We start from the raw sequence: 23,690 nt of genomic DNA on the forward strand, positions 1-23,690 counted from the left end.
CACACAACTTTATTTATTTGTTTAAACATATAAATCGTTAAAAACAATTACTCAAAAAAATATTTTATTGTTCAGAAACATGATTATACTTTAATGTTTGAAGAAAAGAAATTATATTTCCAGGTGACTTTAAAAATCCGTAATTCTCGATATCGAGAATTGATAATTATTGTTTTAATGTTTTCTCAAAAAGTAAAGCATTTCATGGAATAATATTTCTAAGAAGTCTTTTACCATTACCTTCTGTAAACCCTGTAAGTTATCTGTGAACTTTTATTTTTTTTCTGTTCCGAAAGTGTATAATGGCTTTAATGACAAATCTGAACAACAAAAATACTCATTACAATTTGAATAAATTAGTTTTAGCTTTGAAAATAAATACACACATTTTTTTTTTTACAAGTAAAACTATGGGACAGCAGTACCGTGCCAGTATTGTGATTCGTGCATACCTGGTGAATTCAAGCATGGTTCTTGTGTAGTAAACAGCCTTTGGGACATGACAAAGCTAAACGCCTCAATGACAAAATGAAATGTTTTGCGGGAGGTGAGCACAACTCCTTTTGGCGGAAGTTCGCGGTTTTTCTTCGTTATATTATGTTGACTTGATAACATTTTATTATGTTTCGAATTAGTTTTAGGCCGATTAACAAAAACATGTTCAACACAATACACAAATGAAACATGATATACAAGATATTGAATTTAACAAAAAGTGTTGATGAGACCGTTAAAAAAATATTAATTAACAAAAAATTAAAAAGATTAAAATCTTTCTTTTTTAACAACTAATGTAAATTGACAAAACAAAATCTCACCCACTTAAAAGTCCATTATTGTTGTTATTATTATTTATTCAGCATCCAAACACAAACTAAATATAAACATAACTGTACCTGGAACTAACCAAGTTTACAAAAAGCTGTAGCCCGAAGGCCTTTAATACCCCTTGGCATTTAATTAAAAATCCATCATTATTTACAATAAGTGTAAAAAACATTTAAAACAACTTAAAGCCAGTGGACACTATTGGTAATTGTCAAAGACTAGTCTTCACAGTTCGTCGAAGTTGCGAGAAGTTGCGAGATATTAATGAGAAAAAAACACCGTTGTCACACGAAGTTGTGTGCTTTCAGATGCTTGATTTCGAGACCTCAAATTCTAAACTTGAGGTCTCGAAATCAAATTCGTGGAAAATTACTTCTTTCTCGAAAACTACGTCACTTCAGAGGGAGCTGTTTCTCACAATGTTTTATACTATCAACCTCTCCCCGTACTCGTAACCAAGAAAGGTTTTATGATGGTAATTATTTTGATTAATTACCAATAGTGTCCACTGCCTTTAATAATAATAATAATAATAATAATAATAATAATAATAATAAAAACGTATTTATAACGCGCCTTTAAGTAAGAGTAAACATGAATAAATAAATAGAGTACGGGGCCGTTTTGGTAAGCATAAGCTTGTAAAAAACAGCTAGACAGACAAGAAAACGAGACAACCAGACAGACAGACAGACAGACAAAAAGGACAGATGAACATAATACATGACACAACAAATTCGTAATAGAAGCGACAAGATGGCAGAACAGTTTAAGCTGAAAAAAAATAAGACAAAATTGAGCTGAAAATAAATAAGACAAGTTTGAGATATAAGAACACGTTGCCTTGGATCGGTCGAGTCGGTCTTTGAAAAGCGTTTGTAACCGTTTGTTATAAAATGCATATTATTAGAAAGATATTTTAAAAGTAGAATACAATGATCCACACAAATATTCCTCGAAATTGCGTGGTTTTCCTTTTACTGTGCGAACTACGGTCGGCCATTTATGGGAGTCAAAAATTTGACTCCCATAAATGGCCGACCGTGTTAATCGACGAGGTAAAATGAAAACCGTGCAATTTAGAGGCATATTTGTGTGGATCATTGTATTCTACTTTTAACATCTTTCTACATATGCATTTATAACAAACGGTTGCAAACGCTTTTCAAAGACCAGCTCGACCGATCCAAGGCAACGTGTTCCTTTGGAACACGTTGCCTTGGATCGGTCGAGTTTGTCTTTGAAAAGCGTTCTGTAGCCGTTTTTTATAAAATGCATATGGTTAGAAAAATGTTGTAAAAGTAGAATACAACGATCTGCACAAATTTGCCTCGAAATTGCGTGGGTTTCGTTTTACTTTGCGAACTAACACGGTCGGCCATTTATGGGAGTCAAAAATTTGACTCCCATAAATGGCCGACCCCCATAAATGGCCGACCGAGCTTGTCAATGAGGTAAAAAGAAAACCACGCAATTTAGAGGCATATTTGTGTGGATCATTGTATTCTACTTTTAAAACCTCTTTCTAAACATATGCATTTCATAACAAGCGGTTTCAAACGCTTTTCAAAGACCAACTCGACCAATCCAAGGCAAAGCCCCTTTAAGCACCATGCAATGGTTTACAAGGTGATGTGGCGCAATATGCTGCCAATCCAGCCAGGAACACCGGGCGGGCGAACCCCTTCTTTTTTCGATAAGTGCACTGGGTTCTTTTACATGCGTTTACACAACACATGGGACCAACTGCTTTACGTCCCATCCGAGGACGAAGCAATGGTTGTGTGTCTTGCTTATAAGGACACAAGTGTCACTTAAATGATGGTCCCAGAAGTTCGATTGAATACGCGCGAGACTTGCAGTTCTTTTGGTTACAAACTTCAAGTTTTGGCGCAGTTTGCCGGCGTCATATGACAGTGCTAAATTTAGACAATAAGTGAGATCGTCGTTCGATCCCGACCGGTGTCCCAGGGAATTCTGTCCGCCGGAGATTCGGTCCTCCAATTATTCAAAAGAGGGTGCTATCAAATGTAGGTTTGTACACAGTTTGCCGTATGGGGTGGGGGAGCACCGAACCTCCGCGGGACAGAATCTCCTGGGGGACAGAATCTCTTGCCACAGCGGCCTTCTTCGATCGTTTCCGCCTCATCATCTCAGAGTCTTGAGTCGCCCTCTCTTGATTTAAATTGAAGAGGTTGTTAATACAGCATCTTCGTTCATCCGGGACTTTTTAAGTGGCCGCCCTCCATGATGCATCTGGCGTGCATGGTTACCGCCGGACCGGTAGATATTAAGCTGCTACGAAGAAATGTGTCTCTCACGGGCATGTTTTCCGTTTGTGATACTCTCCCTGTGTGAATGGTGACTGTCCTCCTAAGACTATACCAGTTATCAAGTGTGTACACAACAATATTTTATAAGGTAACTAATGTTCTTTTTATTTAGTGTTTGGCTCGTAATATCGTAGCTAGCTCTCATTCTCGACTTGCCTTTGGTTTGATCATTGGGCCATGGCCACGAAGAAGAGAAGAAAATAGAATGGTCAGTGGCTTTCACGGAGGAGTCCAACCGAAACCGAGTACTGATAGTCTATAGGCTGTATATAGGCTATGTTTTGGAAGGTGTTAGGACACTTCGCACCTTTGCCTGGACACTATTATTATTTTTTGCGAAGGTACGGACGGAGTGACTTTTGACACTTCGTGTCTTGGACACTTAATTCGTACCTTCTTAAGACGTTTCGTACCTTTTACAAGACACTTCGTACCTTCAGGATTTGTACCTCGTTTCTGGATTTGTCAAATGTTTGTGCATCATTTCTGGATTTCTGTGTCATTTCTAACACTAAGCACTATTAAACTATACTCGGGGTCACATAGCCAAAATTTAATTGAGTTCAATAAAGAAACTTTTCAATCAAGCAAATCCAGTAGGCCCTATATCATGTATATCGTCAGCGCTTTCACGAAGTAGCACTCACTGCTATACCAGCAAAAAATAACAATCCGAGAAAATGGCCTCTGACGTTGAACACTTTTTAGAAACCCGCCTCCCTTCAAAACTTCAAAGCCATTTAAATTTCTCAATGTAGATACTTGATGACTTGAACTTAAAGATGGACTATAACGGTACTCCTACATTAAAATCACTATCAGAACTTGTTTATGTTGTGTTCAGCTATCAATTCATTGTTGTGGTCATGTTTTTCTCCAAATAATTTTGCTACAATTTGACCGAAAAAATTTGACCTTGATTCTTCGATTTTGAAATTTCCCGCCCTGTACTGGTTCCCGGCTATTAAACCAACACTGAAATCCAAGCGGATTTGTAAACCAGTGGACGTCATGAACGTGGTAAAAAAATGGTGATGTCATACCCATGAAGCAACGAGAGTAAACAAAGATTACGCCGTGTTACTCTGTGTGTTGTGTATGCGTTTTCATCCACACTATAGGCGTGCGTGTGTGCTACGAAGCTTTTTGTTTCTAATGTATCAGCTATAAATACTGCCGACTATTTGGTTGTTTGTGGATGCACTAGAAGTTTCAAAGTTTGTGTAAGAAGCCTGGATCGATTCCGAAATTTAAACCTCTAAGCATCAAGAGAATTCAGGGGGATCTTCTACCACCAGGCCCCAGCCAGTGCTGCTTGTGACTGCTGCGACGTCGGCGGGGTCCCTCTGCCGTGGCCCTGGTCGCAAGTGGCCGTGGAACAGCAAAAGAATCAAGTGGCATTACAGAAAAGAGAGGGAGAAAAGCCTGGTAAGTACTTGTTAATAATTTTTAAAAATCTACTACTGAGAAACTATCTCCATTATTAATTCAGGCCCAATACATGTACATGTAATTGTAATAAGAAAAATAGTAAACAATCTCTACCCTTTTCAAGCAAGGAACAATCATCTTGTTGTCAAATGACACGATGTGCATTCTCTGAATCTGACCCGACTACCATGAAATAGCTACATAGTGTATTGACTCTGTTGAGTGATGAATCCATGTAGCCACCCAAGTGCTTTAGGCATGTTTATGCCCTGGTTTACACTTTCTGGCATGTTCATGCTCAACCATATGTGTGAACACTATATTAATCCATTTAAAAAGTTGATTGTTTTCTATCAGACATAAAGAAAACCTGCCCCCTTGGTTTTGTTGCATGTGGACTCCTTTTGTACTGGTTTTGCGTTAACTCCTGTAAGGTTCTTTTCAAAACTATGCCAACTCAAAGAGAGATTGTCAGTACATGGTTTATGCCAAACCTTCCGAGATTGTATTTCTGCCTTGTAAATTTTCAAGAAATCCCACATACTGATTATTTGGTTTTGTTTTTTATTTTTCATTAAACAGATACGCATAGAATGCATGCACAATTGACTTGTTCATTGTCAGCAGGGTGACACGACATGAAAACAACTCCATCCGCAGCTGATGTGTAACCCCCGTGTCATTGACATCAACCTTCACCAGCCGGAAAAGGATGCAACATTTTTTTTTCGGGGGGGGGGGTGGGGGTTCAATGGTAGTGGGTTCAACTTTGTTTGAAGAAAGAATGACCTGTGTCCAGTTTCATGGATCTGTTCATCACCGAATTCTGCGCTTATGATCACCGTTCTCTGCTTACGTCCAAACGCTAAATTTCTGAGCTTACTTTGTAAGCGTAGAATGCCTGGTATAAACCAACTATGCACCCATGACCGGCAAAAGCCAAAATTCGCTGGTAACCTGTGAAACGCGCTTGATGTAAGCACAGAATTCCCTGCTTCCGCAAGTGCCGATTCTTTGTTTACAGTATGCAGATCCATGAATCTGGGCCCTAGCTAGCCTGTACACATTGATTTTTTGGTGCTTTTTTTTGGTAGGGGGGGGGGGTCCATGGTAGTAGAATCAACTTTGTTTAAAGAAAGAATGACCTGTGCCCAATTTCATGGATCTGTTCACCACCAAAATGTGCGCTATGGTCACGGTTCTCTGCTTACGTCCAAAGGCTAAATTTCTGCGCTTACTTTGTAAGCGTAGAATGCCTGGTATAAACCAAGTATGCACCCATGACCCGCAAAAGCCAAAATTTGCTGGTAACCTGTGAAACACGCTTGACGTAAGCACAGAATTTCCTGCTTCCGCAAGTGTCGATTCTTTGTTTACAGTAAGCAGATCCATGAAATTGGGCCCTAGCTTGTACACATTGATGTGGGTTTTTATTTTATTTTTTATATATATATTTTTTTTTTTTTGGGGGGGGTAACCAGGGTAGTACAATCAACTTTGTTTAAAAACAGAATGACATGGTCTGTAAACAATGATTTTATTATATTCTTTTAATGTACAACTTAATTTACAATTTACAAAGAGAACCACAGCTAACTAGGTACATAACTTGTCTTAGGTTGTTTTTTTTTAGGGGGAGGGGCGTTGACAGGGTTGTATAGTTAACTTTTTTTGATGACGGAATGTTCAGATGATTTCGCTATCACTAGGCAACCTTTTTTCAATTTTGATATTTTAAACTCAAAAATAAACTATTGTCGTTTGTAAATACAAACAGTTTTAGTGTTGTCGTTATTATGGAGGTGTACATGGCTTCTGTTTTTTGTTTTGTTTTTATATTTCTGCTAACCAAGTTGAATGTTGTTACCATGTTAATCATAGTGTATTGTTGACAACAGGGGACAAGTTTATTGCACATAAGTGCTAAATTAATCAATTTGAACCACACACCTAATTTTATAAGCCATAGTAATTAACATTTTGTGTCTTTCAGAGGGGTGGGTGGTTCAAATTAAATTAATCAATTTGAACCACCCACCCATCTGAAAGAAACAAAATGAAATAATATACATGTACATTTATACGTAAATTATTATGGCTTATCAAATTATTTCTCACTCCCTCCGGATCATTATAACTTGGAAAATTGTTACGCCTGAAGACAAATAAACAAAAGCAAGGCTGCCTAATCCGTTGGTGGATACGAAAATCCTTCCACTGTACTGTACATGAGGGTTTGGAAACGTCCTTCGTGTTGCTGCCATCAAACATGATGTCAGTGGCAGCGGTTGAACGGACAAGATAGTCCTAAGCTCACCCCTTGCTGATAATCATCATTGCAGTGTTTTCTGTAAAACAAAACAAAAGAATTCATACAAAATTATTAACAAAAGAATTCATACAAAATTATTAACAACAGATTTGTGGTTTGCATGGTGAAGTGTTAATATTGCATGTGTGTACCTGAATTGCTTTAAAACTATACCCATGCCAGAAGGCAATCATAATCCAAAGTAGCAGTTACATACATGTACATGAGATATTTGTGTAGATGCACATGTGTCAACCACCGCGCAGTTACTTGGTGGAGAAAAACAACAACATAGGTTATCTACAATATCAGTTTAAATTGATAATGTATGATTTTTGCCAACAAAGTATAAAACGCAAGACAAAAATTACCCCTCCCCTCATATTTCTACTGCCTAAGTCAGTGCATGTGTTGTTCACATACATGTATTATAACGTGAATGGAGGTAAACAATAAACCTTGTCCATCATGTTCGTTCATGTTTTAACTTAGTCAAGGATAGCCTTAAACTATTTTTGGGAGCAGAAATAAACTGATCAAACGAAGCATCATTCAGTATAATTCATGAAACGTTTTGTGGCCTTACCAGTCTGTCTTTAGCCGTCGATCATCAGGGTTTGGCTCATCGTCTTCGGCCTGACGATCATCATCCCCGGGCTGGTTAACTACATGTACTCATAACACGTCTTCGGCTTCTCTCTCGTCCGGTGAGCTCCCCTTATCGCTAGAGCCCTCACTTTCCTCTGAAGTGCCGCCCTGAAATGCCTTTTCCTCATCTATACTGTGGTTTTCCCCAAGACCTGCTGCCATCGGACAGTTTCGCTGTTTTTTTGTGTAAAAAAAATGCAGCCTATAGTGTCCGATGTTATTCCACATTCAATGTACATGTAAAATGCACGCACACGATCGACCTGACACACTGTGTACAGAGCTTCGGTACGTGGTGTGACGTCACACACTGTGTATGAATGGTTCGTGGGTCACCGGCTTTTGCCGAAACTGAGTTTTCTGGGTCGGAGTACGCCGCGCGAATTTGTGTTTTTTTTGCATGAAGGTAAAGGTTTTATTGAATTCTACTAAAATATCAGTCCTTTTTTTACATTTCTTGTACAGAAATAGTAATATTGGCTATATCAATAATCTGTTATAGTCCATCTTTAACAATTATCCTTATTTTGACTCATTTGCATAATTAATTATGGACACAGACACGAGAGAAGATCCGTGCTACTTGGTGAAACCTAAAAAGTGCGAAATACTTCTTTTTGTGTTTTCACGAAGTAGCACCCGCATATACTACAACACAGCATTTTGTGATACTAGGTAAGCGCGCGCGAGCTCACACAACTGCTGTGCTACTTCGTTAAAACGTTTTTACCACACTTTGACTCGAGTGTGTGCCATGCATTACAACGGTAAACAGAGGTTCGGGTGCTACTTTGTGAAAGTAAAAAATGCCACGTTTGTGCAAAAAGTGAAAACACTAATTAGCTTATTTAAAAAGGTAAAGCTGTCTGAGCTTTGAAACTTTAAGAAGTTGTAGGTCTTCATGCATAATATCAACAGAAATGTAAAAAAATAAAAATGTTTTTAAAAAAACCTTAAGCACGTAGAGTGCTACTTCGTGAAAACGCTGACGATATAAACTTATTTTTAGATCAAGATTATAAACAACAATTTCTGAAACAATTATAGTGAAATCAAGTTAGCATTGATGTATCCGGCAGGATATTTTGCTGACTTAACCAATGGAGATGGAGATGGAGAAAACATTTAAAATCACTTAACCCCCACAAAGCTAAAAATGGAATTCAATATATAGGCTAATATTTTTGTGCCGAGAAAATTAAAACATTTCATTTTCATCTATGGTAAGGCCCAACTGATACTTTCAAACGAAACAGCTAACAAAAAAATATATAAGCCTGAACGAAGTGATCATAAAATTGACGAATAAAAACTATCGTTAATTTTTTTCTGTCAAACACTAAGCCCTGTAATTTCTCTGATTTGCAGTCTCCTCTCATACCTAATATCTCAACAACAAAAATCTTTGTCAAGCTTCCCTAACTTTTTTTTAGATTAAATGAGCACCCTGTTTCGAACATCATTTGTAAGTGATGTTTGAGAAAAATTTAGGGATTTTGCATGACGTTCGAGAAAATTGACAGAGTTCTTTGCAATTGACGTTCTGTATTTTGCTTAATCCATGTCGAACATACTTGAACATTTAAGTTGATCTAGTTTCCAAAAACCAGCGTTCAGAAGGAAGTATTTCCAATGTTAATCACCTCATCAGGTACCTTTTGGTTTTTTATTTGATGGACTCACGTACGTCAGTAAATAGCTGAAGTCATTTACTTGACTAATTAATTTGCACAACATTGCGCAGGAATCATGTGCGAATCGAGTGTTCCGTGAAAACATCGAGGGGGCTTTACTGCTAGAGGACGACAGAATGGGTATGTCTCGTGTCAAAGGTTAACTTACGGGCCGATCGAAATATTCTTGGACGTCACATAAAAACATTGACGAACATTTAACAAATACTTCGCAGGGAATTTTAAACACAGATTACTCTTATTGTCACTGTGTTGAAAAAAGTTTTTAAACATGTTCTAACCGTGGTTCTTTTTAACTTGAAAATTACCTAACTGAGGTGTTTCTTATTGCATCGTCTGTAGACAACACATCAGGGAATCGGACTCCTTCACCAGTATTACCGGTGGTACCACCCATAAGACAAGGGGTCATGTCACCTGCACCACCACTAATCTCATTTATCTCATATCTTGCAGAGTCTGTGGTGTTCAATATATAGGTGAAACAAGAACTACACTCAAGAGGCATTTCTACGGCCAGTCAAGACCCAAAAGCTGGATACATGGGACATCACTTCAATCTTCCTAATCACTCAATTTCCCCTGTTATCACCTGTTATGTGACATCATCTTAAAGTTTTCTATTTTAAATGTTTGAAAATTTGTATCAAATCAGCCACACCAGAACGTAGGTAACTCTGTTTGCGGGATTGGGTAGGGACAAATTAGGTATTCATTTTATTTTGTGTGCGTGACCTCACATGACCTCTACTTCCGGTGGAAACCGGCTGGAGGTAGTATCTAGTAGTCCAAATCCAGCCAGCAATGAGTAAGCATCTAATGTGTCACTTTGTATTGTTGTGGCTCTTGAGTTCTAGGCTAAAAAAAGCTAATTATTTGTTTAAAGGACACCCTCGCAAGCCTTAAGGTCACACATTTCAGGTTCAAATGTGGGTCAGTTTTTGTGGGTTATGCGTGTTGAGCTGTCCAATGTCCATTCATTTGATATACGTTCGAGTTGTCATGGCTCGCTCATGAATGATAGCCATGTGGCCTGGCCTTTCCATATTTTCACATTTTCTTTTGCCTGAGAAGGTCACAAATAATAATATTCAGTGTTGCGTATTTCTTTAGGGCTAAGTTTCCATACTCATTCATTCAATCGCCCCATGTTTGAATCAGGCTCAATGTCTGACACGCCACACAACTCTATCCTGCATACGCTGATTATAGCTCCTCCTTGTTGCTTACTCCTGGGTCTACGATTGGCCTAAAATACTTTATGGCTTCTAAAAGTAAAATACCAGCAGTCATACCGGACACTCACAGTGCTCAAGACGATTCATTGTCAGTATTTTTCTGAAAGAGCAAGGTTATTGTGGTGTTGGGTTTACAAGGTGCTGTGGCACAATATGAAGCCAATCAAACCAGAAACACCTGAGGCAAACACCTTCTCTTTTCTATTAAATAATTTGTTTTATTGGAAGTTAGTTAAACCATGAATGTAGAATGATTACACAAAAATTAGAATTAGCCAGGACAATGTGGCATCCAAGAAGGAAGTCTATAAGATAATAAACCCTTGTTTTTGCCCTCAACTCAACCCTATGCCACAGATGTACTCCCTCTTCAGCCTGCTTCATTTTCTAATCACTTTTTCTCAATCTCCCTCTTCCCGGCTTTGATTTTGTCCTTTGTACTTTCATCTGTTTGTGGTCAAACCAGCCCCTTCCCTGTGGCACCTTCATAGACCATTCAACCCCAGGGTCTTAGCATCCAAGAAGGAATTGACTGCATGTAATAGGCTAAACCTTTTCCCCACAGATATCTTCCTTTTAGCTTGCGCCTCATTCACTAATTAATTACTTGGTGTTAACCACAAACCTTTCCATCATAACTTACTTGTTTTCCCTCTTCCAGCAGCCTTGATGATGTCTAAACCAACCCCTTCCCTTCAACCCCCACCCCCTAGCTGTGTCTACATATTTATTGTTTACCCCTTGCTTCTCTGTGTGCTTTTAAACTCCACTTGTGTATTTTCCCTTGCTGTTCATGGTTGTTAAAATGTTTGTCTTTTAACTTTCAAGAAAGACTCTGCTAGGGTCGAAACGTCAGGCCATTAAATATTGTTTGCATTTATGTACCATTGGTCCATTTGGTTGAAAAGTTGTTTGCCATCAGCTATTTCTATTTTCTCACTTAGCTATTTAAGCCTACCTGGTTCATGTGTTTTGTTGTCATATCCTTTGAGAAAGACTTTGCTATAATCAAAGTGTCAGACCATGGACTATTTTGTGACTATTTTACACCATACATTGTTAGCTATCATTACGTGTAGGTCCTTTTGGTGGGTCAGTTTCAGCTAATTCTGTTTTCTGAAAGTTAATTTTAAAGCAAAGACCACTGAACACTTTTGTCAAAGTTTGTGTGGCGTATCTACTAATTAATGTGTCAAGATGGTGATAAATAATTTGATTTCCCATTATTTGTCAGGTACCGGCTGTTGAACTTCTTCACTGGTCAGACCATGAGGCTGAGGAAGGCGTTTTCTTTTTCAAGAAGGCTTATAATTATGGTTTTACTGTTATTGATTGGTTACTTCCTAGTATTGATCATAACTGAAATGAGCCGCTCTCCTTTAGAAGTGTCATCGGCTTCTGGACTTTATTCATCTAAATCATGGCCAGCTTTTGTAGGCGTGAATGCCACATCCAGCCAAAGTGAGTACATGTGTTCAAATGTACTTGTATTTGTTTTCCAGACTCAACTGGCAGTGTTAGTTAACATGGTCACTGGAAGTGACATTTTCGATGCACTGTTCTCAAAAAGAGAGAATGTAATCACGCTATTATTTGGCTCCCTCATTATAATTTTGCTACCTGTCTCATCAGGTCCCATCGTTACTTGGCCACATTCCCTGGACACTTCTTACGTGGACAATTTGTACTGGTTTTAGATTTCCAAAGTAAAAATGGCTCTTCTCAGAGCCCGCCCCCCCCCTTCCCCCCCCCCCCCCAAAAAAAAAAAAGAAGAAGAAGAAGAATAAGAATAATAATGTGTGTATACATTTTTACTTTTTTAAATAAACAATAAAAAAAATGAGGGGGGATATTATTGTATTGTTTATTTTGAAGGTGTGTGCGTTACTTGATTTGAAGGTGTGTGCGTTACTTGATTTGAAGGTGTGTGCGTTACTTGATTTGAAGGTGTGTGCGTTACTTGATTTGAAGGTGTGTGCGTTACTTGATTTGAAGGTGTGTGCGTTACTTGATTTGAAGGTGTGTGCGTTACTTGATTTGAAGGTGTGTGCGTTACTTGATTTGAAGGTGTGTGCGTTACTTGAAGGTAAATCACTGACATTCAACAGTAGATGAATGCGGCTACGTAATGACCACTTTAATTGCCAAGGTACGATCGTACAATATGACTGTCATCCTCACTAGGTGAAGTGACGGTTACACAGTTTATTCAAATTTCTTTTTGTTTAAACAGTGCTTTCCCCTTGAAATTTACAGATAGTATGGTTTTGTACCCAGGCAGTATGTCATTCCAGAAACAGACTACCAGCTTGCATTGGAAAACAAAAACAAACAATGTAAGTGAGTAAATATTTATAAAATAAACATTTAACTTGTAATTATTAAAGGCAGTGGACACTATTGGTAATTACTCAAAATAATTATTACCATAAAACCTTTCTTGGTGACGAGAAATGGGGAGAGGTTGATGGTATAAAACATTGTGAGAAACGGCTCCCTCTGAAGTGCCATAGTTTTCGAGAAAGAAGTAATTTTTCACGAATTTGATTTTGAGACCTCAGATTTAGAACTTGAGGTCTCGAAATCAACCATATAAATGCACACAACTTCGTCTGACAGGGGTGTTTTTTTCTTTCATTATTATCTCGCAAGTTCGATGACCGATTGAGCCCAAATTTTCACAGGTTTGTTATTTTATGCATATGTTGAGATACACCAACTGTGAAGGCTAGTCTTTGACAATTACCAATAGTGTCCATTGCCTTTAAGTGAGCAAAGAAAGCCAGTTTAAAATATTGCTCTTTAGAGTCTAGTAAACTTTCACTCACTTACCAGTCAACTGCTAAATCAAAAGAAGGTATGAACAATTATAACACCCATTATAAATATTCTGCATTGTGATTAGTTTAAAGTGTCACAAGATATGTCTCAGTTTTACTAGAAAGGCGCACCATCGGCGGCATACTATACAATTAGAAGATTGTATGCGCAGTACCAACAAGACGTCTATTTTAGCCTATAGCTGTACATCAAAAATGACAAATCCAATCAGTTGTGAAGCTAGTCTGTGTATCAATAGCGCAGATGCGCATGTGTGCAACTAGGATAAAAATAGTCGGTCACCTGTTTTAGACATGATTGCATTATTCTATTAATTTTGTGATTTGCTCCAGCTGTTAAAACTGTTGTAAATTATCGTAAAACATATATGATTGGGTAAAAATCCTCGGTTCGGGGTATGAATGGGGTGTTATTGACTGCTTTTTACGTGGGTTAGAACTATGACACCCTTCTGTGATTTGCTCACCGAAGCGTTCCATTTTTCACTACACATTTTGACATGAAGAGAAAAGTTCTTTCTGGGGAAGTAGTCTTGAAGTCAAGACGGTAATTGTTAAATGCGGTGTGTAGTTACAGCGCGGTGTAGCTACGGGGGACGATAACACCCTCGATCGATCTCAGTATGTGTGTGTCTGCCACGCACTACCTACAACTGTTGCATGTGTATAAATCAGACTGTGACTGTTGCATGAACGGCAGACAAATAGGCAGCGCCTAAAAGACTTGTCATCAAGTGTAGTGGGGGAGTCTAAGAAGGTACCTGAAAGACGTAGACTGACAAATCTAAAGGAGCATTTGCCTAACGGGAAAAAAATCAGGTATTGGTTCAACTTTAAGGGCATGTTTTTAGCTTGCGCCAAGCGTCACTTACTTGTGTTGGCACTGCATGCGATTCATTGCGCCTCGATTGACGTCACGAACAGCGCCCTCTCGGGTCTGGCTTATTTTCAAATTTGTAAATAACATGGAAACTAATTTTGTTAAACCTTAGTTAATTGTTAATTCATATTCCACTCATCAAATTACATATTTTACTGACATAAGCTTTATTTTGACAAAATACCACTTCCAGGTGACTTGAACATCCCTTTGTTTATTGTATCGACTGCGCTGTGCTGGACTGTTATGTAGAAACTTTGGTTGCAACTGTTTTTCTTGTATGCATCTGATGAAGCAGTTGTTGCTTTGAAAGCTTATAAGTGCAGATATTCATATATGTTGTTAGGAAGTCATTAAAGTTATACAGTTTTCTTTGCAACTAACACCGCTATCCACCACTCATTGGTTAAACATTATTTTGTTCATGTTGTTAAAGTAATACAGAAATAGATGATATTTTGCAATTCAAATATGTACTACTTATTTCACTTTTTTCAAAGGATACCAAAGTTTTCTTTATTCGTATTCCTAAAACTGGAAGCCGAACATTAGATGATCTAGTAACACATCAGCTTCGACAGAAACAATACAAGTGCTTCAGACTCCAGCCTTCAACGGTAACTATGAACTAAATGCACTGATCAAAGCTAGTGCTGCAGTCTACAGTTTCAAACAAAAGAACCTAGACTCCCTGTAAGGAGAGTGTGGACATCGTGCCATTTTTTCATTAATGTGAGTTCTACATGTATCACCCCCATTCTGAAAACTTCACTGAATCGTCTTCAAGCTGAATGCTCTTTGTCCACAAAGCACTAAATGGCAAGGCTCCCCGCTATATCTAAAAACTACTTCAAAATTACACTACGCAGGGAACCTTTGATCAAGTTCCATGCTTCTCTTTATTGAACCCAAGTCTCAACATTCCTGGGACTCTCTACCACTTAATTTTAGATCATGTCTTTGGACCACAAAAATTAAATCTTTTCTCAAAATATATGTCAAAGGTTTTCAAGGACTAATTTAGTTGAGTCTGTTTTCTTTTGTTTGTTTTTGGTTTTACTGTGCGTTGAACACCCAGCAAGGTGGGTATGTTGCGCATTACAAGCGAATTATTACCAGAGCTTGAGTCCAGTGAGCTAAACCACTTGGCCATTATGACACACAGGTGTGTGTGAGTGAGATGTCAATTATTCTCGCTTGATGACTGATGTTTTGGGTACTTTTTGTAACACAAAACACAATGTCCACAGATTTGCATTAAAATTACACTGTTTGAAGATAATGATTGTAGAAAGCGTATCTTAAAATTTTAGTTGCTGAGATGCTGTAGTTTTTGAGAAATGATTAAAACAATATCATTAAAATTTGTTTTTACATGCTGAAATAAATTTTGTCTTATGATAACTGAGACGTAAATTATGTTCATGACATTGTTTTACTTGTTTCTCAAAAACTACAGCACCTCAGCTAGTCAAGTTTTCAGGGAAGCTTTCTACTATCATTATCTTCAAACTGTGTAAGTTGAGAGTAAATCTGTGGACATTGTTTTTTTGTCCTACAAAAAGTACCTATAGACCCTTTAGAGGAACGGTGGGTATTATATCTTTATTGAATACATGACTTGTACTGTGTTGATGGCAATTTCCTTCTGATGTTTATAAACCGTAGGTGGACGACAAAATTCATTTCATCAACAATCAGAAGGGAAACTGCTTCTTTTCTGCACATTTTGGATATATCAACTATGAATGGTGAGTCTGTTTGGTGTTTTTCAATCATGGGTAGGTTCACAGGTCGTATAGCTAGTTAAGCCCATAAAGCTAAACCCCCCCTTCCCCACACACACAAGCTTGTGTTATATGCCTGTACCATGGATCCCTATTGTCCTTCAGCTCCTTTAAATATCATCCTTCATACTTTGTATAAAATTCCTTGTTAGGAACCCCAGTCGTTAGAGTTTCCCATTGGAGACATTTAATTGTTTTAATTGTTTTCTCTATTTCCATAATGTAGAGTATATTAAAACACACAGTATTTGTTTATATTTATTTATATTTATTGTTTATGAATATATTTTTGTTTAACAAATTGGAATAATTTCAACCTACCCAGGCCAAGTCCCCCAATGGTTATTAGCCTGGTCCGTGACCCAGTGGAAAGACTCATGTCTTCATATTATTACAGCATGTACGGTGATAATGAGAAATCAGCAGCCACACTCAGCTATGTCAAATCAATGCGCTCTAAAATGGCACAGGCAATGGGTGGAAACACTACTGTACCGGTAAGGTTAAAAATTAAAAACTATAAGTATCTGAATTTTGTTTAAATAAATTTTTAAAATAAAGAACAACATGCAACAATATTTCCAGGCATTGCTCAGCTGTGTGGATTCAGATTCTTAAACTGGGATAATAAACTATGGAGAAACATCTTGTCGTGTTTTATCTTGTTATGATCAAAATTAAAATTGAAAGTTAGATTGCCAATGTTCATCAAGAGTGTGTCTTGCCCACATTTGACAATATTTCATGAGTTTTTGCAAGCCAATGAGGGACTTGTGGGACTTCATCAAGAGTGTGTCTTGCCCACATTTGACAATATTTCATGAGTTTTTGCAAGCCAATGAGGGACTTGTGGGACGCAGCAGACTTACCAGGTTAATCCATTGCTCTCGGTAATTGGTGAAAGCTCGGAACTAGGTAGACAATGGAGATTTACCGTGTAAATCTGCTGCCTTCTTAAGTCTCCCACTAGAAAGGATCTGGTACAAACATGTTAATGATTTTGTTTATATAAATTAATTAATGTAATTACCAATGATGATGTTTAAAGACCCTGGACAATATTGGTAATTGTCAAAGACAAGTCTTTTCACTTGGTGTATCTCAACATATGCATAAAATAACAAACGTGGAAAATTTGAGCTCAATTGGTCGTCGAAGTTGCGAAATAACAATGAAAGAAAAAACACCCTTGTCACACAAAGTTGTGTGTGTTTAGACGGTTGATTTTGAGACCTCAAGTTCTATATCTGAGGTCTCAAAATCAAATTCGTGGAAAATTACTTCTTTCTCGAAAACTATGGCACTTCAGAGGGAGCCGTTTCTCACAATGTTTTATACCATCAACCGCTCTCATTACATGTTACCAAGTGAGGTTTTATGCTGATAATTATTTTGAGTAATTACCAATAGCGTCCATTGTGTAAGAGCATTTTTATTTTAGCTGTGAAGTAAAGAAATAAGTGCTCTTTTTTTCTAGACCATGAGTGAGTGTATTTTGCAAGACCTGCCGTTCTGTACAGATCATAAGAGACTTTTTACGACCTTAAAGTATTTCTGCGGGAACGATCTACGATGCAGGTAAATATCTCAGACCAAATTACTTTAAAACAAACAAAAACAAGCTAACATCTCTGTACAACATACTGCAAACAAACATTACACAAACAATAGAGGGCGTTGTTGTATCAAGGCTGTTTTGTTCATAGACCTTTTCGCAAATACAAATGCTCAAGTGCAGACTGTTGAATGAGGTACATTGTGGGATAGATATGGATCAAATTTGGATACCAGCTAGACCACAATGCACCTAATTCCAAGCTTTACGCGCGCGCCCAAGTATTTGCGAAAAGGTCTATAGACCTCAAAGACACTGGAAACTACCGGTATTGGTAATTGTCTACGACCAGTCTTCTCAACGCACAAAATGTGGAAATTTGAGCTCAATTTGTCAACGAAGTTGGGAGATAATAATGAAAGAAAAAACACCCTTGTCACATGAAGTAATTATGTGCTTGATGCTTGATTTAGAGACCTCAAAAACAAATTCTGAGGTCTCAAAATCAAATTCGTTGAAAGTTACTTCTTTCCTGAAAACTATGTTAATTTATCGGGAGCTGTTTCTCACAATGCTTGATACCATCAATAGTCCATCAACCTCTCCCCATTACTCGTTACCAAGTAAGATTTTATGCTAATAATTATTTTGAGTAATTAACCATGTACTCGTTCAAGTTTGATTGCTAGCTAGACCAGCATGCACCTCATTTAACAGTTAGTGCTTGCGCAATGGGTATTTTGCTACATGTAAATAGTCTTTTGGCAGCTGTCCTCTTTGCAAAAAGGTATCAGCTCAGCGTCACTTCCGTTTGGCAGTTGGGCGATATCGATCACCTCTCGTCACTTACACCGGCTGGTAGGGATGCAATGGCAACATGGATTGGCTCCCAATACATTGTAGTTATTACTTTTATGCATGCTGAAAAAAATGTGTGTGCTTTGACACACTTGTCAAAATGCAAGCTTTTTTAAGCCATTCCATTTAAAATGTATTTACACGATCATGCTAAACTGCGCTAGTAGTTGTTACAGCACCCTCTGGTTTGAGCTTACCTTTGTTTATGTTGCCATCTTTGGTGTGGCTACCTCACAAAATCAAAGAAGAATGAGAGTGAACCAGTTGCTGATTGAGTTGATGCCTCTTAATAACGGGTTATCATACTTGAGCGGCTGCGAAAAGTTTATGATATTTATATTTTGGTTGACGACATCCAGCCAGTAGTAATGTCTTGGCTATCTTGTATAAGAGACCATCAAGTCATGTTATATTTATTTTAGGGACTAAAATGACAGCTTGCTAGAAAAGCAAAATGTTTAAAGGGTCATAAGGTTGTCGACATGATCGAGCCTGATTGTTTGCAGGTTCCTTTAAATTAATGGCAATACAAACTTCTTTGGTTAGAAGAACAGCAATTCAACTCTCTTAATGAGTACATGTATACAGAATATTCATTTGTTCACAACTTGCCTTTACATAATAACACAATGCCAGAGAATCAACGACCAATCAGGAGACCACAAAAACTTATTGGCTGCGTCTATGCCAACATGTCCAAATAGGATATAATCGCTTCTTTTAATTGGCATTGCTCTGTACGAACAGTATGGAAATATTGACTGCAATGAGCAGCACAGTTAAAAATATAGGCCCTCGGCGATGTCAAAACAATGATTGTGCTCGAAGCGAAACTGAGGGCATAGGCCATGGTTTTGACATCACCGAGGCCTGTAAATTTTGTTTATATACCAAAAGAAACAATTCTTCTAATCAACTATCCTTACTACGGTGAAAAGGTGAATGATAGAAACAAACAGTGAGTCTCTCTCAATTGCTGAATTAATGCCATTTTATAACCAAATCAAATGTGCCAGTATTCAGATGATTTGAGTTGTGCCGAAATCACTTTGGGAAATCTACACATATTTTAGAATCCTTTTACAAATGTACTCCTCTATGCTTCCACCCAAAAGTAACTTGAGTGAATGGACATACAACCAAACCGTGAAAAACATTGATGCTTCACTTGCCGTGGGATTAACGGAGGAATTTGAGGACTACTTGCGTGTTCTGGAACAGCTTGTACCATCTTTGTTCGAGGGGTTGGTAACAATCTACAAAACGCCAAGCTCTGTAGAAGGTTAGTGTTATATCAGATGTTTCAGGATTCAGCTTTTGGAGACGCATCAAATTTGTTTCTATGGTAGGCGTCTGCATCAAATTTGTTTAATGGCGTGCGTCTGCATCAAATTTGTTTCTATGACAGGCCTAATTTGAATTAAAATTGTTTTAATGACAGGCAATTGCACCAAATTTGTTTCTATGGTAGGCTTCTGCAACAAATTTGTTTTAATGGTGGGCGTCCAAATGGTTTCTATGGCAGGCCTTTGCATCAAATTTGTTTCAATTGCAAGCTCCTGCATCAAATTTGTTTTAATGGCGAGCATCTGCATCAAATCTGTGTTATTGCAAACATGTAGTCGCAAAGTAATAACAAATATATACTGTATATACAGCCATGATTTTATTATGTTTGTTTGTTGTTGTTTTCTTTTGAGCACTTGTTCATACATGCAATGATTTAAGAAGAAGAAAAAAAACACTGTGTACATTTTCCTTTTAACACCACTCCAACCCTCTCAAAGTTCAAACCTCTTCAAACATTTCAAGAGTTGGGTCACTGTAATTTTAACATTATCTCATTACAATGTTTTCATGTAGCTGGAAGAACCAACGCAACAAAAACGAAGCATCACAAGGAACCATTGACACCCCAAGCTCAGGAAAAATTACTCCACGTACTTCAGATGGAATATCGTATTTACAACTACATCAAAAACCGCTTTCACCAACTGAAGAAAGAACTTGGTGTAATTTAAAGCTTGATTCTTTACCTTTGGTAGTTGGTACCCACTGTCTGTTTAAAAGTGTAGATACATGTATATACCATAAAAGTAACCTGATCTTTCATTCCAAAAGGGGTAGCAGGTAGTGTATATTGCGTAATGGAACCTGTTTTCTGAAGATAACCCTCAGTCATGATTCATAATGTCTTTGATTGCGCCGAAAGAGTGAGTTTTCTCCAAGCGTATAGTTTAACTACTGGATTGGTCAAAATATCACAAGGTTGTTTGTGTTTTAAGGGCTCATAACGAAAGGGACTATATATTAAACAGTAATCACAAATTTACATAATCGCTGTGCTTTAATAGATCTACTGGCTATGATAATGATCAGACTTGGAACTGCAAACTTAACAGTTGTCGTGATTAAATTAACTTATAACTAAAGATGGCTTATATACATGTATGATTTGGTATGTATTATGTCTAGTCTTATGTCATGTGTTTTTATACACTGATATGAGTTTACAATTCTTAATCTTTTTTATGTTTATATATTTGTACTATTTTTTTTATAACAAAGGGATTACATAAACGTGGGATTTGGAGATAGTGGGAAAAAGTTAACAAACATTAATGGGAAGACAACATAAAATAAACATAGCCTTCATTTACTGAGTGCTCCTGAGGAGTAATGAAAAACTACCCCCACGTCCATTGAATCTACTTAAAACCGCGCTTCCGTACGGGAGAAACAAGTACCAAACAAGAACAGTACATTAATTTGTTTTTTTACCCATACATCGATGTGTGTTAGCACTGTATACTCAGTACTCGGTATACAGTGCTAACACATCGGTGTATGGGTAAAAACCAAAATTAATATTCTTTATCCCTGGTGCAAGTTCAACATCTATTATAGGTACAGCCCATGTACGTGTACAATGTATATTGTGAACTTCTCTGGCCATCAACGACGGACACGCTGTAAGCTTTTACTCACAGCCCAAAACTGTAATAAACCTCCATGGTTGGTTGCACCCTATCAAAAGTGGGTAAACTCGACCATTGGCCTAGTCTTTCCTTTAGCTTAAAGGCAGTGGACACTTGGTAATTACTGGTACTCAAAATAATTGTTAGCATAAAAACTTATTTGGTAACCAGCATTGGTGAGCTCTTGAACATTGTGAGAAACGGCTGTGCGGCACCATAATGTAGCCCGAGCCCTAAATGTAGCCTGGACCTAAATGTAGCCTCAAACATGCCTTCCCTCCGAAGTAACGTAGTTCTCGTGAAAGAAGTAATTTTCCAAGTATTTGATTTCGAGACCTCAGAATTAGATTTTGAGATCCCGAAATCAAGCATCTGAAAGCACACAACTTCGTGTGACAACGGTGTTTTTTTCTTCCATTACTATCTCGCAACTTCGACGACCAATTGAGCTCAATTTTTCACAGGTTTGTTATTTTATGCATAATATGTCGAGCTACACTAATTAATGAGAAGACTGGTCTTTGACATTTACCAATAGTGTCCAGTGTTTATTTACCAATAGTGTCCAGTGTTTTTAAAGGCAGTGGACACTATTGGTAATTACTCAAATTAAATATTGGCATAAAACCTTTCTTGGTTACGAGTAATGGGGAGAGGTTGATGGCATAAAACATTGTGAGAAACGGCTCCCTCTGAAGTGCCATAGTTTTCGAGAAAGAAGTAATTTTCCACGAATTTGATTTCGAGCCTCAGATTTTAGAACTTGAGGTCTCGAAATCAACCATCTAAAAGCACACAACTTCGTATGACGGGTTGTTTTTCTTTCATCATTATCTCGCAACTTCGATGACCGATTGAGCTCAAATTTTCACAGGTTTGTTATTTCAATTATATGTGGAGATACACCCAACTGTGACGGCTAGTCTTTGACAATTACCAACAGTGTCCACTGTCTTTAAACCTTGTAAATGTCGGGACTTGCTGAGTGTAAATAAAGCTACGGAACAACAAACAGAAAAGTGCAATACATTTTTATCTTACTATAATTCAAGCAATGATGTATGCTTATGCATAATCATGTTCACCGCCCAAATGGTAACTTCACGTATTATAAAAATGTGAGATTTTATCAAAACAACTTGCTGACGTCCACGTTCTCGTATTTGCTCGCTTATTGTGCAGCTACCTCCATATAGAGGATAGACATTTATCATGGTGCAGCCATCTTGAATTTCCCCCATTTATATTAATGAGCCAAACCAAGGCTGAAAGAACAAAATAGTCTGGTTCCAGTTTGAAAAATTATTATTGACATTTATTATTGTTATTCGATACAAGGAACATGACCAAGATGGAGCAGCATGATAAAGGTATAGTGTCACATGCAGCTACACGCAGCGTGCTGCGTGACAGCTGCGTATTATATCGAGTACATGTACACGAGTGAAAGCCATCGGAAACTCTAGAGGTGGGAGAGCATTGATATATTGTCTTTGTTCTTCAGTGTCTACGGTTCATGTTCATGTATATTAAATAGTTTGACAACATGTAAACAAAAAATCGCAAACCGAAATTCAAACCGTTCAGATTGCTCTGAGATGACTTTTTACGCCGCTGCATACACATCATACCAATCTACTCAACTCCGACTATCCATCCAAAGTTATGTTTCGGAGTTGAAGAAAATGTCGAGAAAGGTGGGTGAGGAGGGCAGGCCACGTTTCCATCCAAACTCAACATGCACAGTGACCTGTTACCATAAGACAATGCAACACTGCGTACGATTTTAAACAGCGTTGCCAAGCGATTGATTAACCTCTTAGTGTCCCTCCAATTAAACCCCTTACATTACATTGGCAACATGTTTTAGATCAAAAAAATATAAAAAGACTCGCAAAATGTATGTATATCTGATGTTTAAAGCCAGTGGTCAATTTCATAATACACGTAGGCAGCCGTTTTGTGCTTACGGAGCGTCCCGTAGCAGAATTTCTATTTGAAAAGCTGTTTACCGTAAGCGAGGGTAAATGCTCTCTACAACCCGCGGGTTATACACGAGTGACTATAAAAAAGCAGTCCATGGTGAACTTTCAAGCGCGTCCAGAACAATTCAATTTCACAATGTACAAACATGTACAAAGTAGTAGAAGTTAAACTTAAGAATTACTGTATAAGTTGCGAGACTTGCGAGATATTAATGAAAGAAAAAGCACCCTTGTCACACGAAGTTGTGTGCTTGCAGATGCTTGATTTCATAGACCTCAAAATCTAATTACGAGGTCCCGGAATCAAATTCGTGGAAATATACT

General features: G+C 37.8%; 1 protein-coding gene across 6 annotated transcripts; it reads left to right on the top strand.

Annotated features, from left to right (window-relative positions):
• The first annotated feature begins 2,866 nt into the window (after positions 1-2,866).
• LOC139947379 (uronyl 2-sulfotransferase-like) lies at positions 2,867-22,328 on the top strand. Of its 6 annotated transcripts, none has more exons than XM_071945281.1 (9): positions 2,867-3,249; positions 11,718-11,944; positions 12,740-12,819; positions 14,704-14,820; positions 15,872-15,954; positions 16,388-16,487; positions 17,468-17,568; positions 19,519-19,685; positions 20,267-22,328. In XM_071945281.1, the coding sequence occupies exons 2-9, from the start codon at positions 11,752-11,754 to the stop codon at positions 20,422-20,424; spliced, it is 999 nt and encodes a 332-aa protein (XP_071801382.1). In that variant the 5' UTR covers positions 2,867-3,249; positions 11,718-11,751; the 3' UTR covers positions 20,425-22,328. The 6 variants fall into 6 exon arrangements, with proteins under 6 accessions (XP_071801382.1, XP_071801380.1, XP_071801381.1 ...); XM_071945279.1 differs by having other exon boundaries at positions 16,316-16,487; positions 20,267-22,327; XM_071945280.1 differs by having other exon boundaries at positions 2,867-3,223; positions 11,831-11,944; positions 16,316-16,487; positions 20,267-22,327.
• The last annotated feature ends 1,362 nt before the right edge of the window (positions 22,329-23,690 follow it).

The sequence above is a fragment of the Asterias amurensis genome, chromosome 14 (genome assembly GCF_032118995.1).
Source record: "Asterias amurensis chromosome 14, ASM3211899v1".
Lineage (NCBI taxonomy): Eukaryota > Metazoa > Echinodermata > Asteroidea > Forcipulatida > Asteriidae > Asterias > Asterias amurensis.

Excerpts from the sequence above, each read along its gene's own strand:
- LOC139947379 (XM_071945279.1), top strand. The coding sequence starts at position 11,752 with ATGAGGCTGAGGAAGGCGTTTTCTTTTTCAAGAAGGCTTATAATTATG. Across the intron at positions 12,820-14,703 it reads GGAAAACAAAAACAAACAAT|GATACCAAAGTTTTCTTTAT; the intron begins GTAAGTGAGTAA and ends CTTTTTTCAAAG. Across the intron at positions 15,955-16,315 it reads GGATATATCAACTATGAATG|GCCAAGTCCCCCAATGGTTA; the intron begins GTGAGTCTGTTT and ends CAACCTACCCAG.